The sequence below is a fragment of the Geotrypetes seraphini genome, chromosome 1, assembly GCF_902459505.1.
Source record: "Geotrypetes seraphini chromosome 1, aGeoSer1.1, whole genome shotgun sequence".
Classification (NCBI taxonomy): domain Eukaryota; kingdom Metazoa; phylum Chordata; class Amphibia; order Gymnophiona; family Dermophiidae; genus Geotrypetes; species Geotrypetes seraphini.
Window position 1 is genome coordinate 23057874 of NC_047084.1, and position 19437 is coordinate 23077310.

Genomic DNA, 19437 nt, shown 5'->3' on the forward strand with positions numbered 1-19437 from the left:
TGTATGTGGTGTTTTACTTATTATGATCATAATCTTTATAAACTGTATAATTAATATATGGTATATAAATTTTTAAATAAAATAAAAAATAATATACCAGTACCCTATGAGCCGCGAGTAAGGAGCTTTAAAAATAGGTGGACAACTGGGCTCATAAAAACAGTCAAACCAGTGATGAACCGCAGATATGACAATTGATAGAAACAGTATCAAAGGCACTCAAAATTGAAAAAAGTTTTCTAAATAAGCATAAGATATTAGAAATCCATAAAAATAGCTTATGTAAACAGTTCAAAGGTACTACAATATTTGTTTGTAGGATGTCAGAAGTAAAACTTGTTGGACCAGAATAGCTGAAGTGCTATACCACAGTGTCTTATCAATAGTCCCAATTTTTTGAGTTTTTTAGATATCAGTGAAAGTGCATAAATGTGCTTAAAATTATATCTTGTCTTCAATAAATATTCTTAAATAATTTTATCTTCAAAGTTACTGCTTCAAAAGTTAATATTTAGCAAACTTAGCTTTATGGTCGCGCCGGGGAGGGAATAGACAAGCCGACACGATCATGTGAGAACTATAGTTTTGTTTGCCCTCAGAGAAATAAATTTACACCTGCCTTGAAAAAGATATAAATTTATGTACTATACAAGTGTATTTTATAAAATACACATGTACATTGCAACTCCATCTTTGTTCTGCCTCAACTAAGCACTGTCACCGTGTACATGCAGACTGCGAAAAAATAAATATGCCGTATCTTTGAATCTACTTCACAGCTGTGACATTTTATACATGGAAAAGTGCTGTTATAAAATAAGCTCTATCTGTGGAAAATGCTGTATAGCACAGTTACTTACCGTAACAGGTGTTATCCAGGGACAGCAGGCAGATATTCTTGACTGATGGGTGACGGCACCGACGGAGCCCCGGTACGGACAATTTTAGAGTGATTGCACTCTAAGAACTTTTTAGAAAGTTCTAGCTCGGCCGCACCGCGCACGCGCGAGTGCCTTCCCGCCCGACAGAGGCGCGCGGTCCCTCAGTTAGTATAAGCCAGCTAAGAAGCCAACCCGGGGAGGTGGGTGGGACGCAAGAATATCTGCCTGCTGTCCCTGGATAACACCTGTTACGGTAAGTAACTGTGCTTTATCCCAGGACAAGCAGGCAGCTATTCTTGACTGATGGGTGACCTCTAAGCTAACAAAAAGAGGGATGGAGGGAAGGTTGGCCATTAAGAAAACAAATTTTGTAATACAGATTGGCCGAAGTGACCATCCCTTCTGGAGAATGCATCCAGACAATAATGAGATGTAAAAGTGTGAACTGAGGACCAAGTAGCAGCTTTGCAGATTTCCTCAATAGGAGTGGAACGGAGGAAAGCTACAGATGCTGCCATTGCTCTGACTCTATGGGCCGTGACAGAACCTTCCAGTGTCAGTCCGGACTGAGCATAACAGAAAGAAATGCACGCTGCTAGCCAATTAGACAACGTGCGTTTAGAAACAGGACGTCCCAATTTGTTCGGATCAAAGGACAGAAAAAGTTGGGGAACTGATCTGTGGGGTTTCGTACGCTCCAGATAGTAAGCAAGAGCCCTTTTACAATCCAAAGTATGCAGAGCTTGTTCCCCAGAATGGGAATGAGGTTTGGGAAAGAAAACCGGTAGAACAATGGATTGGTTGAGATGAAATTCCGAGACAACCTTGGGGAGAAACTTTGGATGTGTACGCAAAACCACCTTGTCATGATGAAAGACCGTAAAAGGTGGATCTGCAACCAGTGCATGAAGCTCACTGACTCTCCTGGCAGAGGTAAGAGCAATAAGGAAAAGTACCTTCCAAGTGAGAAATTTGAAAGGAGAAGTAGCTAAAGGTTCAAATGGAGGCTTCATTAAAGCTGAAAGAACCACATTGAGATCCCAGATAACCGGAGGGGCTTTAAGAGGTGGTTTCACATTGAAAAGCCCACGCATGAACCTGGATACCAGGGGATGAGCTGAAAGAAGTTTTCCATGGACTGGCTCATGAAAAGCTGCAATGGCACTGAGGTGGACCCTGATGGAAGAGGACTTCAGGCCAGAATCAGACAAAGAAAGAAGATAATCCAACAACGTCTCCACTGCTAGAGAAGTGGGATCAAGATGATGAAGAAGACACCAGGAAGAAAATCTTGTCCACTTTTGATGGTAACATTGTAGAGTGGCTGGTTTCCTGGAGGCATCCAGAATGGAACGAACGGGCTGAGACAAAAGAGTATCAGTCGAGTTCAGCCCGAGAGATACCAAGCCATCAGGTGTAGAGACTGGAGGTTGGGATGCAGAAGGGTTCCCTGCTGTTGCGTAAGCAGAGAAGGAAACAGAGGAAGAAGAAAAGGTTCCCTGGAACTGAGTTGAAGTAGAAGGGAGAACCAATGTTGCCTGGGCCACCTCGGAGCAATCAGAATCATGGTGGCTCGTTCCCTCTTGAGCTTGAACAAGGTTCTCAACATGAGAGGCAGAGGAGGGAAGGCGTACAGGAACAGATTCGACCAGTCGAGGAGAAAAGCATCTGCTGTTAGACGGTGCGGAGAGTAAAGTCTGGAGCAGAATAGGGGCAGCTGATGATTGTGAGGAGCTGCAAAGAGGTCTATCTGAGGAGTGCCCCATTGATCGAAGATAGACTGCAGAGTTACGGGATCGAGTGTCCACTCGTGAGGTTGGAGAATTCTGCTGAGTTTGTCCGCTAAGGAATTCTGTTTCCCCTGAATGTATATAGCTTTCAGGAAGAGATGGTGATCTATGGCCCAATTCCAGATCTTCTGGGCTTCCTGGCATAAAAGGCGAGAGCCTGTCCCACCCTGTTTGTTGATGTAGTACATCGCAACCTGATTGTCTGTGCACAACAGAAGGACCTGAGGAAAGAGAAGGTGTTGGAAGGCCTTGAGGGCGTAAAATATCGCTCTGAGTTCCAGGAAATTGATTTGATGCTTCCTTTCCTGGGCTGACCAAAGACCTTGAGTCTGGAACTCGTTCAGGTGAGCTCCCCATGCGTACAGAGAGGCGTCGGTGGTGATGACTAGTTGATGAGGAGGCTGATGGAACAGAAGACCTCTGGATAGATTTGAGGATACCAACCACCATTGAAGAGACTGACGAAGAAATGATGTCACAGATATGTGTCGTGAGCAAGGATCCGACGCTTGGGACCACTGGGTAGCAAGGGTCCATTGAGGAGTGCGCAGGTGAAGACGGGCATGAGGTGTGACATGAACTGTGGATGCCATGTGCCCCAAGAGTACCATCATTTGTCTTGCTGAGATGGACGGCAGAGGAAGCACCTGGTGACATAGAGACTGAAGAGTCTGGAGACGATTGGATGGCAGGAAAGCTCTCATGAGGAGTGTATCCAGGATCGCTCCAATGAATTGAAGCCTCTGAGTGGGAATGATATGAGATTTGGGTAGATTGATCTCGAATCCCAGAAGTTGTAGAAACTGGATGGTTTGGTTGGTGGCCAGAAGGACCGCTTGGGCAGAAGTGTCTTTGATCAACCAATCGTCCAGGTAAGGAAATACATGCAGGTGGTGAGAGCGTAGAAAAGCCGCCACCACAATGAGACATTTGGTGAATACCCTTGGAGATGAGGCAAGACCGAAGGGCAGCACCTTGTACTGGTAATGACAATGATTGATCATGAATCGGAGATATGGTCTTGAGGTTACATTGATCGGTATGTGAGTGTAAGCCTCTTTGAGATCGAGGGAGCATAGCCAGTCGTATTGATTTAGAAGGGGATAAAGGATGGCTAAAGAAAGCATCTTGAATTTTTCTTTTACTAGATGAATGTTGAGATCGCGAAGATCCAGGATGGGTCTGAGATCTCCTGTCTTTTTGGGAACTAGAAAGTAACGGGAGTAGAATCCCTGCCCCTTTTGATCTAGAGGAACTTCCTCTATAGCGTTCAGAAGGAGGAGGGATTGGACCTCCTGAATAAGGAGGGCTGATTGAGGACTGTTCAAAGCAGACTCTTTTGGCAGGCTTTGAGGTGGGAGAGTCTGAAAGTTGAGAGAGTAGCCGTGGCGGATGATGTTGAGGACCCATTGGTCCGAAGTGATCACTTCCCACCGGCTGAGGAACAGAGAAAGTCGACCTCCTATTGGTTGAGGCAGGAGAGCAGGAATAGGGATACTGGCTATACTGCGGAGAATGAAGTCAAAAGGGCTGTGACTTCTGCTGAGGAGGTTGTTTTACAGCTTGTTGCTGTTGCTGTTGTCTGGGAGGCTGACGTTGCTGTTGCCTCTGACGCCTAGGTTGTTGAGCAGTGGTAGGCAATGGACGGGCTGTGAAACGGCGTTGATAGGCCGATTGCTGCCTGTATGGTCTTGGCGGAGGAGGCTTCTTTTTATTCTTAAGCAGGGTATCCCAGCGCGTCTCATGAGCAGAGAGCTTTTGTGTAGTTGAGTCCATGGAATCCCCAAAGAGCTCATCCCCTAGACATGGGGCATTGGCTAACCGATCTTGATGGTTAACATCAAGCTCGGATACCCGAAGCCAGGCCAAACGACGCATAGCTACTGACATTGCTGTCGCTCTGGATGTAAGTTCAAAAGTGTCATATATGGATCTCACCATAAACTTACGCAATTGGAGAAGAGACGACAAGCATGTGTGAAAAGCGGAATGCTTTCGTGAAGGAAGATATTTCTCGAAAGAAGCCATGGTGGTAAGGAGATGCTTTAAATAAAAAGAAAAATGAAAAGCATAATTACTAGCCCTATTAGCTAACATAGCATTTTGGTAGAGCCTCTTACCAAATTTATCCATGGCCCTTCCTTCTCTGCCAGGAGGGACAGATGCATATACACTGGCTCCTGAAGTCTTTTTAAGGGTGGATTCGACAAATAAGGATTCATGTGGTAGTTGAGGTTTGTCGAACCCAGGAATGGGAATTACCTTATATAGAGAATCCAGTTTACGTGGGGCCCCTGGGACAGTTAAAGGAGTCTCTAAATTCTTATAGAAAGTTTCCCTCAAGATGTCATGAAGGGGAAGTTTCAAAAATTCCTTTGGAGGCTGATCAAAATCAAGGGCATCCAAAAAAGCTTTAGACTTTTTGGATTCAGCCTCCAAAGGAATGGACAAGGACTCACACATCTCTTTCAAAAAATTAGAGAAAGAGGAAGTGGCCTGTCTGGAGGATGGGTCAGGGACAGCCGAATCCTCCTCCTCTGAGGAACATTCTCCTTCAGAAAGAAAGGGTTCCTCTGAGTCTCCCCACAGATCAGGGTCCCTTACATGGGAAGAATGGTCCCGAGACTCAGGTGTCGACGTTTGCATGTGTCGGGTTTTGCGCATCGACTTACCCGACCTCATCGATACCGTGTCCGGAGAAGTTATCGGACGCACCGGTGCCGAAGTCTGTACCGATTGATGGTGAGCTCTCGGCTCCGGTGCAAGGACTGGCATCGATACCGATGAGGTTAGGTGAAGCGGTACCGAAACAGTGGAAGCGGTTAATACGGGTTCCACAATCGGTACCGATACGGGTTGTTCAACAACCGGTACCGATGGCTCGGTGCGAACTGGCACCGGAAGGTTCGGTGTCATGATAGCAGGAAGGAGTCGTTCTAATTGCTCCTTAAGCTGCACCTGAAGGATGGCCGTAATGCGGTCATCGAGGGATGGCACCGGCACCGCTTTTTTCTTCTGCGGTACCTGCGGTGCTGCTCGACGCCCCGGAGATGAGGAGCCCGATGTCGAGGGACTCACCTCTATAGGGGCGGAGCGCTTCCGCTGGCGTCGAACCGGCGGCAGGATTGGGCTCACTGCACTCGAGGCCGGAAGACGTTCCAGCGGGGAAGGCTTCTTAGCCGGCTTACCTGACTGTTGGGATGCCGGTGTGGAATCACGCGGCGTCGAAGACGAGGGCGCCGACTGAATCGGTGCCGAAGCCGGAGTCGAAGGAACGGGGTCGGACATCTCGGCACCGAACAACAATCGCTGTTGAATTAAGCGATTTTTTAATGTTCGTTTTTTTAAAGTAGCACAGCGGGTGCAAGAAGAGGCCTGATGCTCAGGACCCAAACACTGTAAACACCAGTTGTGTGGGTCCGTGAGAGATATAGGCCTAGCACACCGCTGGCACTTTTTAAAACCCGGTTGAGGGGGCATGAAAGGAAAAACGGCTTCCGCCAAATCGAAGGCCGAGGCTTCGATGGTGGCAGAAGGCCCCGCCGGGGAAAACCGAAAATTGAAGAAAAAAATGAAAGATTTTTTTTTTTTTTTTTTTAGCAAAATAAAAGAAAGAAAAAAGGCAAATTAAGCCAAACGTTTACGCGAGCGGGAAGGCAAGTTAGGAAAAAATTTCAACAGCCGTTGAAAACGCGTCTTCTTAGCTCCGCGGAAACTAAGAAACTGAGGGACCGCGCGCCTCTGTCGGGCGGGAAGGCACTCGCGCGTGCGCGGTGCGGCCGAGCTAGAACTTTCTAAAAAGTTCTTAGAGTGCAATCACTCTAAAATTGTCCGTACCGGGGCTCCGTCGGTGCCGTCACCCATCAGTCAAGAATAGCTGCCTGCTTGTCCTGGGATAAAAAATTAATTCCAATAGTTTCAAGTTTTTCAAGTTTTATTAAGGTTTTGATTCAAACGCAATATCATATAATTCAATGCGTTTAACAATAGTAATTTTGGGGGGGACAAATAACCATTTAAACAATAAAAACTTACAATCTTATCTATAGTTATTTGAAGATACATAAGGAATACAAGGATAAATTACGTTTGTTTAAAATAAAATAACCAAAAAGAAAAAACATTTAGGGAAGAACAACATCAGGAGGGATATTAAAAGGTTTTACAGAAACAGGGAAATGGCCTCATGTTCAGATTATAAAAGCTTCTGGCTCTTAGTGGAAACCCACTTGTTTGTTAAGGCTTTTCATCTGATGAATAAAGAGGAGAAAGTGGAGTGCATAGTTATAGTACTGTCTTTGGTGAATAATGAATTACTGATCTGTGTTCCAATTATTTGTTTTATAAATATGCTATACGTCATCGAGGGCAGCTTGTGTGATTCTGTGATTTGTAAGTGTAAGATATAAAACTTGAAGGAGTTAATAATGAACAAGCCTTACTTTCAGTTCTGATTTGGTTGCCAGCCATGTGTGCAAGACATGCAGGGAAAGAAGCTGCGTAGAGAGCCTGTCAAAACTTTCTTGTAGCATTATTTCAGTGACTACAGACAAAGCATCTAGTGGAAAACAAAAGCAGTATTTAATAAATGAAACACATGATTAATCAGCAAAAACGTATTATATATTTACAACTTGGCTTCTTTATTTTTGCATTAATAAATAATTAAATATATGGTGTAGGGTCAATATAAGATTATTTCACTTCGAATAGTTAATACAATATAAATGACATTACCATTTGCTTTATGCTAAATATTCTTTATATTTTATGTTTGCAATATAGAAATTCAAATACTGTACATTTAAATATCATTTACAATAAAATATAACATTTTTCATGAACACCCCTATATATTGTACTTGCTCCTACTTATTTCTTGTTACAATATTGCCTTTCTACCCTGTTGATATGTTAATAAAAGACTTTCAAAAAGTTTTCCCAAAAAGTCTCCACTGTGATACTTACTGCCTCTTTTACAAAGCCACGTGGCAACAGCCCCGAAGCCCTTTAAATCTCTATGGGCTTCGGGGCCGTTAGCGCAGGGCAGCTGCTTGCGCGGCTTTGTAAAAGAGGTCGATTGTATCCTAATGGTACAACCTATGCACCAGTCTGTTTGGATAATTGTCGTCCTTAATACATTGCTTTCCGTCTTGCTGCTGCTTGTAGTTCAGCTCAACACCAGCTTGTGTTTCACCTCTTGGCATCCTCAGGAGCTGAGCTAAATTAAGGGCTGTTCAAAACAGGCCGTATGCCTGAAACATAAATTGTATCAAACTCTGTTTTACTTTCAAAAGCTATATCAATGCAATTTATTACAAAAATTATAACATTTCATACCAGCAATCAGGATGGGTAATCCGTACTCTGGAGATATCGTTAATAGAACTGCCTTTCCAGCTACTGGTTATATCCACCCTCTTTGCTACTTCCGTTTTTTACATTTACATATTAATTGTTTCATTAGATCTGAATTGCATTCCATGTCACTTCCTTGTTTAGTACCATTGGTTCTGTCGTATTCCATTGATATATTAATCATTGTTCTTTGTTTAATAATATAGCAGATGGGTTTCCTCCTCAATACAAATCAACCTTAATTAGAACAATAAACTTCAATTCATCTGTACTATGGGCTAATTTCACAAAGCAAACCGATCATGTACTGATTGGTTTGCGACCCCTTTGTGACCAGATTTCCCTCCAGCACGATTCACTAACCTCTCCTACGATCCACTTCGAATCCATGCATGCAAATGAGAAATGCATGCAAAGTAGACAGGGACGTGATTCACCAACAAAATTTTTAAAACTGACTGGGCTGGCCATCAACTGAAGAAGCGACTGCTGGGGACCAGTCAAAAACGTCTTTCCGACTCTCCAGCTCCATAGAAGCCCTTCTCTCTGCTGCCCCGAATCTCTCCTGCCTGCCGCCCCAATGATCTTCCCCGGATCTATCCTGCCTTCTCTGCCCCGAATTGCCACCTGGTCTGCCCCAATCTCTTCTGCCTGCTCTGCCCCCGAATCGCCGCCCTGCTTCTCCCCGGTTTTCTCCTGTCTGCCACCCTGAATCTCTCCTGCCCTTCCCCACACTGCGAGCCGTGGTTTTAACCCGCGGGTTTAAGCGGGTTAAAACCATGGGCTCGCTGTGCTAAAAAGTAAAAACTGCAAAAGGTAACCCCCCCCCAAAAAAAAAAATCACAGCTCAAATGGGTCTAGACGCATGTGCAGACCATCTACTGATGGTCTGCGCATGCATCGGGATTGCACACCAGCGATCCATGTTGACAGATGGGGGTGTTCCTCTGATCTCCCCCATCTGCATATTTGAGTTTGAAGAATCCATCAGACCTGCCCAGATTGGGCACGGGTTGGTCCCAATAGGGCAGGTTTGTGAACCTAGCCCTATGACCTTCCTGCTTCCAATGAGACACCAATGGCATGTCCTCTCTGCCAATTCTTAAATTGCTTAAATGTGCTATTCGTAATAAGATTTTTCATTTTGTTTGCTCTATGTACCATTTATTATAGGCTCTCACCAAGATATATACCAAGCTCAGTATATATATCTCAATATATATACTCCAATATATAATCCCCAGCTCCTCAGAAGTACCACCTGGGCTCAAAAGTTTTCACTGCCCTAGGCTTGATATACTGCCTCCTCACTGGAGGCGCTATCAATTTTTACTAACAAACTTTACTTTTAAATTTTTATTTAACAACCCTTCTAGCATATTTCAAGGGTACTTGGCTTTTAATTGTGGTCTTCTTTTCAGGGAAATAGGAGCCATTTATTACAGGGACATTTTATGCCATATACTACTTGTGCTGATTCATAATTAGTAATGGATTTTAAATAAAATTTCCTGTTTGTTCTTGAAAGGGGGCGGAGCCAACGCAGCGAGCGCTGAATCGGGTTGCCAGAGCAAAGGAGAAGAAGGCAGCGTGCTCTGGTAGCCGGACAGAGAGGGAGAGTCGGAGACACAGAGTTCTGCGCAGGGGAAGGAGGCAAGAAGAAGCACAGGACTCGGGGAAGCGGCGAGAGTACGCTCCGCCCACCCCCACCGCGTCAGAGGCAGCGTCGGACTCCCCCTTGAAAGGGGGCGGAGCCAACGGCGCGCAGTCGTTCAGCGCGCGGCGAAGGCAAGCGGCAAAGGCGCTCGCCTTAGCGAGAGCGCCTTTGCGAAGGGCCTTTGAGAAGGGACAAGGCAACGGAGTAAGACAGAAGGTAAAGAAGCGACAAGTACAGAAGGAAAGCACAGAAGGTAAGAAAGAGACAGACACAAAGGGCCAAGCCGTTCACACAAGTATAACAAGCAGGCAGAGGGAGAGAGTGAGAGCGAGGACACCAGCGGCTGGTATAGAGAGAGAGGACCCCAGCAGCAGGTAGAGAGAGAGAGAGAGACACCAGCACAGAGCACCAACACAGAGAGAGAAGAGACAGAGAGGACACCACCAACAGGCAGTGAGCGAGAGGACACCAGAGACAGAAAGAAAGAGAGGGCACCAGCACAAAGAGAGAGTCAGGGAGGACACCAACAGCAGATAGGGAGAGAGAAAGGACACAAAGCGGGCACAAGTCACAAGTAATCTCAACTGATATCTTAAAGAAGGAACAACAATGGAAGCAGAAGGAAGCCAGAAGATGAGCTTTCCAGTGTTCTGCACAGACTGTCATATGTACGACTATCTCCCCTCGGGGAGACAGTCGTATGTATGTGGTCGGTGTCAGGAACTGAAAAGCTTGAAGAAGGAGGTCAAGCGACTAGAGGACAAGATTCAGGAGCTAGAAGGATTTCACACCACGGAGAGACACATTGAGGAGGAAGTCAGGGAACTCGAGAGATTCATTGAAGAGGCATACAGGACGAAGGTGGAAGAGAACGAACTTCAGATGAAAGAAGAAGCTACACGGATACCAACATGCAAGGGAGAGCAAGAAGAAGATTACCCCAAGGATGACACCCACAGAGGGCTATCGCAAGAGGGGGAGATTTTGGCTAGTCGAGGCCCAAAAGAAGAAAGAGTGAAGTACATTGAGGACATTGACCTGAGACCGAAGCGAAAATTGAAGAGAGGAAAGTCAGCGATCCTAGTGGGAGACTCGATCCTTAGGCATGTGGACAGCCACATAGCAGGAGGGAGAGAGGACCGACTGGTGACCTGCCTTCCGGAAGCAAGAACCAAGGACATCGGGGACAAAATTGAAATGATCCTGGAAGGGGCGGAGACAGAAGAGACCGCTGTAGTGATCCACATCGGGACGAACGATGTCAGCAGGAGAGACTACAAAAGAAGCACGCTGTTAGAACAATTCAAGATTCTGGGAAGGAAGCTGAAGATGAGAGCCCAGAAGATAGTGTTCTCTGAGATCCTACCAGTACCGAGGGCAGATGTGAAAAGGCAGGAGGAACTACAATCAATAAATACGTGGATGAGGAGATGGTGTGAGGAAGAAGGATTCCACTTTGTGAGGAACTGGACGGCGTTCTGGGGCAAGAGCAAGCTATACAGGAAAGATGGACTGCACCTGAGCGCAGCAGGAACTAGACTCCTAGCAAACAACGTCAAGAGAGGAATAGAACAGGCTTTAAACTAAGAAGAAGGGGAAAGCCGACAGTTGACAAAGGGTCGACGATTCGGAAGACGGTATCCTGTGAAGATACCGAGGGGAAAAATGGCTGGGAAGGAACAAGGGACAAACTACAGGAATCGACTAACCCAGAAGAAGTGGTTACAATGTCTGCAGCAAAAGAGAAGAAAATATGGACCGAAGCACAGGGAAAGGAAAGGAGGACAGCAAAATACCAGGATCTAAAGTGCATATATGCTAATGCAAGGAGCCTAAGAAACAAAATGGGGGAACTAGAAGCCTTGGCCAACGCAGAAGACATCGACATCATTGGAATCTCTGAAACATGGTGGAATGAGGAAAGCAAATGGGATACAGCACTACCGGGATACAAGCTCTATCGCCAGGACAGAACAGGACAAAAAGGGGGTGGAATAGCCCTATACATAAAGGAAGGCATACAATCCACACAAATGGACACAGCAGAGACGGCCAGCAAGCCGGAATCTCTATGGGTTAAAATACCGGGAAGGAAAGGGCCTGAAATAAAGATGGGCCTGTTTTATCGCCCACCGGGGCAAACCAGAGATATCGATGAGGAAATGGAAGCCGAGATGAAGCGTGAATGCAAAAGCGGCAACACGGTTATTATGGGAGACTTCAACTACCCTGGGATAGACTGGAGGCTTGGAAGCTCGAAATGTGCTAGGGAGACAAAATTCCTGGAAGCTACACAGGATTGTTTCATGGAACAGCTTGTTAGAGAACCGACGAGAGGAAATGCCACTCTGGATCTAATCCTAAATGGGTTAAGGGGACCTGCAAAGGAAGTAGAAGTAGTGGGACCGTTGGGAAACAGCGATCATAATATGATCAAGTTCAAGGTTGAGGTAGGAGTGTCAAAAGGCAAGAGATCCATTGCGACAACTTTTAACTTCAGGAAAGGAAACTACGAAGCAATGAGGGAATTGGTAAAGAAGAAACTTAGGAACACTTCCAAAACATGGCTAACGGTAAATCATGCCTGGTCCTTCTTCAGGGACATGGTGAGCGAGGCGCAAAATCTGTATATCCCCAGATTCAGGAAGGGGTGTAAAAAGAATCGAACAAAAGACCCGGCGTGGATAACCAAAACAGTGAAGGAAGCGATAGGCAATAAGAAAAAATCATTCAAGAAATGGAAAAAGGACAAAACTGAGGGGAGCTGGAAAGAGCACAAGAAGCATCAAAAAGAATGTCACCGTGAGGTTCGGAAAGCCAAAAGAGAGTATGAAGAGAGGCTAGCCAGGGAAGCAAGAAATTTCAAACCATTCTTCAGATATGTTAAAGGGAAGCAGCCGGCTAGAGAGGAAGTGGGACCGCTGGACGACGGAGAGAGGAAGGGAGTGGTGAAGGAGGAGAAGGTAGTGGCAGAAAGGCTTAACATGTTCTTCTCGTCTGTATTTACAAACGAAAACACGTCCAACATACCGGAACCTGAGCAATTCTTCAACGGAAGTCAGGCAGAAAAATTAACATCCATAGAAGTGAGCCTTGAGGACGTTCGTAGGCAGATAGAAAAACTAAAAACTGACAAATCCCCGGGTCCGGATGGCATACATCCAAGGGTTCTGAAGGAATTAAAGGAGGAGATAGCGGAACTACTGCAGCAAATTTGCAACTTATCCCTGAAAACAGGTGAGATCCCGGAAGATTGGAAGATAGCCAACATTACGCCCATCTTTAAAAAGGGATCAAGAGGTGACCCGGGAAACTACAGGCCGGTGAGCCTGACTTCGGTTCCAGGGAAAATGGCAGAAGCACTGATAAAAGAAAACATCGATCAACATTTTGAAAAAAATGAACTTCTGATAACCAGCCAGCATGGTTTCTGCAAGGGAAGATCGTGCCTAACGAACTTATTGCACTTCTTCGAAGGGATCAACAAACGGATGGACAAAGGAGACCCCATAGACATCATATATCTAGATTTCCAAAAAGCCTTTGACAAGGTGCCCCATGAACGTCTACTCCGGAAACTGAAGAACCATGGGGTGGAAGGAGACGTACATAGATGGATCAGAAACTGGTTGGAGGGTGGAAAACAAAGGGTAGGAGTGAAGGGTCACTACTCCGACTGGAGGAGGGTCACGAGTGGTGTCCCGCAGGGCTCGGTGCTCGGGCCGCTGCTATTTAATATCTTCATAAATGATCTAGAAACAGGAACGAAGTGCGAGATAATAAAATTTGCGGACGACACCAAACTATTTAATGGAGCTCGGACTACAGAGGACTGCGAAAAGTTGCAAAGGGACTTGAACAAATTAGAAGAATGGGCGGCGAAATGGCAGATGAAGTTCAACATTGAAAAATGTAAAGTATTACATGTGGGGAGCAGAAACTCGAGGTACAACTATACAATGGGAGGGATGTTATTGAATAAGAGTACCCAGGAAAGGGACTTGGGGGTAATGGTGGACATGACAATGAAGCCGTCGGCACAGTGTGCAGCGGCCGCTAAGAGAGCGAACAGAATGCTTGGTATAATCAAAAAGGGTATTACAGCCAGAACGAAAGAAGTTATCCTGCCGTTGTATCGGGCGATGGTGCGCCCGCATTTGGAGTACTGCGTCCAATATTGGTCGCCGTATCTTAAGAAGGATATGGCATTAGTCGAGAGGGTTCAAAGGAGAGCAACACGTCTGATAATAGGTATGGAAAACCTGTCATATTCTGAGAGATTGGAGAAGCTGGGTCTCTTTTCCCTGGAGAAGAGGAGACTTAGAGGGGATATGATAGAGACTTACAAGATCATGAAGGGCATAGAGAGAGTAGAGAGGGACAGATTCTTCGAACTTTCGAAAAATAAGAGAACAAGAGGGAATTCGGAAAAGTTGAAAGGGGACAGATTCAAAACAAATGCTAGGAAGTTCTTCTTTACCCAACGTGTGGTGGACACCTGGAATGCGCTTCCAGAGGACGTTATAAGGCAGAGTACGGTACTGGGGTTCAAGAAAGGATTGGACAAATTCCTACTGGAAATGGGGATAGAGGGGTATAGATAGAAGATTACTGCACAGGTCCTGGACCTGTTGGGCCGCCGCGTGAGCGGACTGCTGGGCACGATGGACCTCGGGTCTGACCCAGCAGAGGCATTTCTTATGTTCTTATGTTCTAAATGCATATTTGCAATAAACACACCTATTGCATTGTGAATGATAACCCCCTACTGGTATTTAATGGTTTTGAATTCTTATAGTTTGCAAAGAGTTCAAGCATATTCTGACTACTTCTATATGAAAATTTAGGGGGTTCGTTCAGACCCGAGTGTAATTGTAATATGCCCCAATGTTTTTTAATAACCTTTCTAATTTGTAGTGCTTGCTTTGAATATGGCATGACAGAAACAAGATTACTTCCTTTAACTTTATCATCTGATTGATAAAGTAACCATTCTCGATTGACATTTACTGCTCGTTTGTTTGCTTTGTGTATAACTTTGCTAGGGTACCCCTGTTTAAATTGCTGTATCATTTCGTTTGAACACTGCTTGAAATCTTTCTGAGACACACATAACCATTTTGCTCTCAAGAACTGACCCACTGGAACATGGATGCTCCTCCGTCAGAAGTGCAATACAATCCACACATGATATCATCAGATTAGAGGCTGAGAAGTCCATCCCTAATGATTTTTTACAAAATTGAGGGGTTATGAGGCAGAAAAAGAAGTTGAAAAAAAGACCAATAAAATTCAAGATGGCTGCTACCAGTAAATTTGCACCATAAACAGCCCGTAGAAACAAATTGGAGAGATAAAAATTGCTGAAATAGGGATTTGGGAGGTGGGAGACCTGAACCCTGCCCTCAAAAAGTGCTAAAAACCATGTTTTTAGACCCTCCTCCCCCCCCCAATTCTCCCATAGGAAGTAATGGGGCTGTATTCAGAGTCTCCAAAGTGCCTGCCTTCCAGATCTATCTTGCAGCTGCAGTGAAGGGAAAGGAATATCTACTTCAAACTTTCTCCAAATACACCAATCTTGAGGATCTTCGGACCTCCACCACCTTGGAACCTTGCCACACAACCGGGGTGTGGAAAACACAGTCTATGCCCTGATACCCCGAGGGCTCTTACTCAGGGTGAATACAGCCTGTGCTTAAGCCTCTGACAAGATCAGGAGGCAAGCTTGCTCCTAGGGGAACAGACCCTGAGCCAACAGGTGGCACACAGCAGGCTGGTTCCACAGTTCCACCTGAAGCTTGCCCTGTGAAGCTGCACTACGACTCTGTGAAAACTGCTTCCTCTCCCACCCAAGAGGCACCGAAGCCACTGAAAAAGGACAAACTTAAGCAAAAAATAAAATAAGAAAGAGAAGCAGAGCAGTTCAGAAGCACTTTTGCATGGTTCCCTTGCAGAAATAAAAACTGTAGGGGGGCTCTGCATTCCTCAGCTAAGTGGGAGGAGCAGAGAAAAAAGTGTGTGGTTGAGATAAAACACCTATCGTACTGAATCCAGAGTGGATGTAACAGAAGTGTTTTATAAAATACATGCACAAACCCTGCAGAAATTGAACCCAGATTGAAGGCATAAACATTTACAATTTTTATAAAATATGTGAGTAAGTCATGACTCCACTCACGCTGTGCCCAAACACCTCCACAAACACTCCTACTCTAAGGACATGTATTCCTATGCATGAGCAAATGTTATAAAAGGCCATAAAAGCGGAGACTTAGAGGGGACATGATAGAGACTTATAAGATCATGAAGGGCATAGAGAATGTGGAGAGGGACAGATTCTTCAAACTTTCAAAAACTATAAGAATGAGAGGGCATTCGGAAAAGTTAAGAGGGGACAGATTCAGAACCAATGCTGGAAGTTCTTCTTCACCCAAAGGGTGATGGACACCTGGAATGCGCTTCCGGAGGGTGCCATAGGACAGAGTATGGTACTGGGATTCAAGAAGGGATTAGATATTTTCCTGAAGGAAAAGGGGATAGAAGGGTATAGATAGAGGATTACTATACAGGACTTGGACCTGATGGGCTGCCCCGTGAGCGGACTGCTGGGCACGATGGATCCCCTGGTCTGACCCAGCAGAGGCACTGCTTATGTTCTTACCTCTGAAAAGGCTTATTTTCTGCACATCAGTAATACTTTTCAGGTATTAGAATATCTTTATCCTTCATCCCTCTATCTCCTCCTCCTCTGCAATATACAAAGTTACCCCCTCTTTTACTAAAGCTGGCAGCGTGGACGATGCTCTGACTCCCATAGGAAATGAATGGGCATTGAAGCATTTCTTGCACGGCATTCAGTTGTGCAGCTTTGTAAAAAGGGGCCTTAGATCCTTAAATCTCTTTTTACATGGCTTTTGCTGCCGACTATACCATTTTGGAAACTCTTTTTTAGCCTCCACTTTTTCTACCCTTCTGAGGTATGGCCTCCAGAGTTGGACACAGATGAGGTCTTAACAGCAGCCTGTACAACAGCATTATAATTTCCTTTTTTTCTATTAATTATGCCTCTCTTTAGACATTCCAGCATTATTCTGGTGCTAGTCACCATCTTGTTGCTTTGTTTTGCAATTTTATCAGACATAATTGTGCCAAGGTCTCTTTTCTGATTTTTGAGCATTCTCTCATCAGCATATTCCTTTATTTTCTTTACAAATTAATTTTAATATTTAAAAAGTTTGATAATAAAAAGATGCACACCTTTCATTATGTTTTATTCTGTCATCACTGTTTCACCAGCTATATGGAATTCATTCTTTAGATGTGCAAGAATGCTACTGACAGATTTCTGTAACGAGTAACAAAATAACGCTAAATGCAGAACTTCCTGCAGTTGGTTTAAAAGCTTGGAATTAACTCTCGTGACAGCAGAAAGAATTGTGTGACTCATTAATCCTGCTGTCTACAGAGAAAACCTATTACACGTAAGTTACTTTGCTTTTTCCATTGACAAGCAGGATTGAATTAGGCACCCGAGGAACAATTTCCAAGCTCAGGAACAATTGTTTCATGTTCAAGAGAATTTACACACCATTAAGGAGCAATGCACTCAACTAGTCTATGTGGAAGTATCTCTGCAGTGAGGGCAAGGTTGCTGCTTTGCAGATGATCTCCAAAGACAGACTTTATAATGCATCATTACAGATCAGCTACAGTTGTGTCATCAAGGCAGAGATCAGAAACAGGTTTTAATTCAAACGGAATAGAAATGGATTTTTCGGTTCAATTTCATTGAAGCTTTCAGGTTAAACTGAGCTCTTTAGGGGGCAATTCATCAATGTGTGTGTATGCTATTGTTAAGATGGGTTATTTAACCACAAGTCATGCTATTTTAACACAGGGCCCCATTTTATCCAATGAGACCGTCTGCTAAAATAGCACGCCTTGTGGTAAAATAACCCCTCTTAACAATAGCACATATTGATGGATTCCCCCTTAAGGGCTCCTTTTACTAAGCTGCGTTAGAGCTTTAACGAGCGGAATAGCACATGTTACAATGCCGCACACGCTAGACGCTAACGCCAGCACTGAGCTGGCATTAGTTCTAGCTGCGCTAATCTGCTGCATGCGCTAAAAACGCTAGCGCACCTTAGTAAGTATGTCGTGGTGAATTTTATTGGTGTGATTTTATATAAACTGTTTTGAACAAGCATTTTTGTAAAGCAGTATCTAAATATTTTAATAAAGATAAATACTGTAAATCATTCCTGAAATAAGGTTGTTATTTGAAACCATGCTGGCAGACGTCTCTTTTTCCAATTAGCTGACACTTGATTTTTTGCTAACAGGAGGTAATTTAGGTATGGAGTACAAGAAGGCCTTTTTGAGCAACACTGTTGCTGCTAATAAAAGCATTTCCCCAAAGCAGCAGATGTGAGATTGGGGCCTCTGCTAGGACCACAATTCACTGCTAATTTTAGGATAAATTAAACTGAGACTACATAATTCACTGTTATTTTTAAGAATAAATGAGAGTCATGGGCTTAACATCATGTTTTGGTCTAAATGTATAAAAATATGTACAGTATATAAAGCTGTAACCTGCTTAGATATTTTTGAAGATAGGTTATAAATTCTTTAATTAACTAACCCCTCCCCCCCTTTTATGACGCTGCATTTGTCATCGACTGCGGTGGTAAAAGCTGCAATGCTCATAGGAATTCTATGAGAATCGGAGCTTTTACTGCCACAGCCGGCGATAAAAAACCTCTAGCGCGGTTTCATAAAAGTGTGTGTGTGTGAGGGGTAAATACTGTAATCAAGTGATCACTGTATTTCATTGAAAGCATTTTTTTTTTTTTTAATAATTCTTAATTCATTTTCAAAATTACAATAAGTGTTAAGAAAGATCTGAGCCTTTCACTAATGATCTATGCAAGTTCAGAGGTATTCCTATTTTCTGATCTGTTGGATTTGTGCCACTTGGGTAGGTATATTATATTTTCTTTCTAGTATGATATAACACCTTGGTTTTTATAAGCTGTATAACTAGGCTGTATGCAGTCAGCACTTCCAATGTTTCTAAAATGCAAAATAGATGGCAAACCAAGCAGAATAACAAATTATATACACTTAGGTAGAAAAGCACATCAGATTGAATAAAACTAATTAACATTTGCTCAAGGGAATTGCAATAATAATTTTATTTTTCACTTGAACATCTTCATGATGCATAATTACAGAAACATTTTCTTTATGGGTTAATACAACAAAATTATTAAAATATTAAGAGGATCATCAGTGTTAATTTGAGCTTCATTTTCTTACCTTCATAATTATCCTTTACAATAAATAAATCCAACAACAGGTTGAATGTAAAGTGATTTGGGAAAATTCCATATTGAACCTGGAAAATAAGACAAAGTAGCAAGAGTTAAGCAAAGATCCTTCTTCTGATTGAATAATACCATTGAAACATGATTTCTGATGACTTTCTACCAACATTCATTCTAAATTATTTTTTGTCATAGGGTTCCTTTTTCTAATGCAGTATTGGAAACTCAAGCACCAATGAAGAAAAACATTTTCTAATCTAATCTTGGATTACGAGCATAGTCCGTTCCAGGAGCATGCTCGTAATCCAAAATGCTCGTTTATCAAAGCGAGGTTCCTCATAGGAAATAATGGAAACTCACTTTGATACGTTCCCTCCCCCCACGAGAACTGGCATTGCTCCCCCCGAAGGCCCCCCCCT

General features: G+C 43.9%; 1 protein-coding gene across 3 annotated transcripts in view; it reads right to left on the reverse strand.

Moving 5' to 3' along the window:
* MRPS27 (mitochondrial ribosomal protein S27) overlaps positions 1-19437 on the reverse strand; it is a 144822-nt gene that overhangs the window by 39551 nt on the left and 85834 nt on the right. For all 3 annotated transcript variants that reach the window (XM_033929102.1, XM_033929083.1, XM_033929093.1), the window contains exons 6-7: positions 19011-19089; positions 7114-7229 (exon numbers count right to left, since the gene is read on the reverse strand). In XM_033929102.1, the coding sequence (XP_033784993.1) occupies positions 7114-7229; positions 19011-19089 (195 nt within the window). The remainder of the gene's footprint in view (positions 1-7113; positions 7230-19010; positions 19090-19437) is intronic.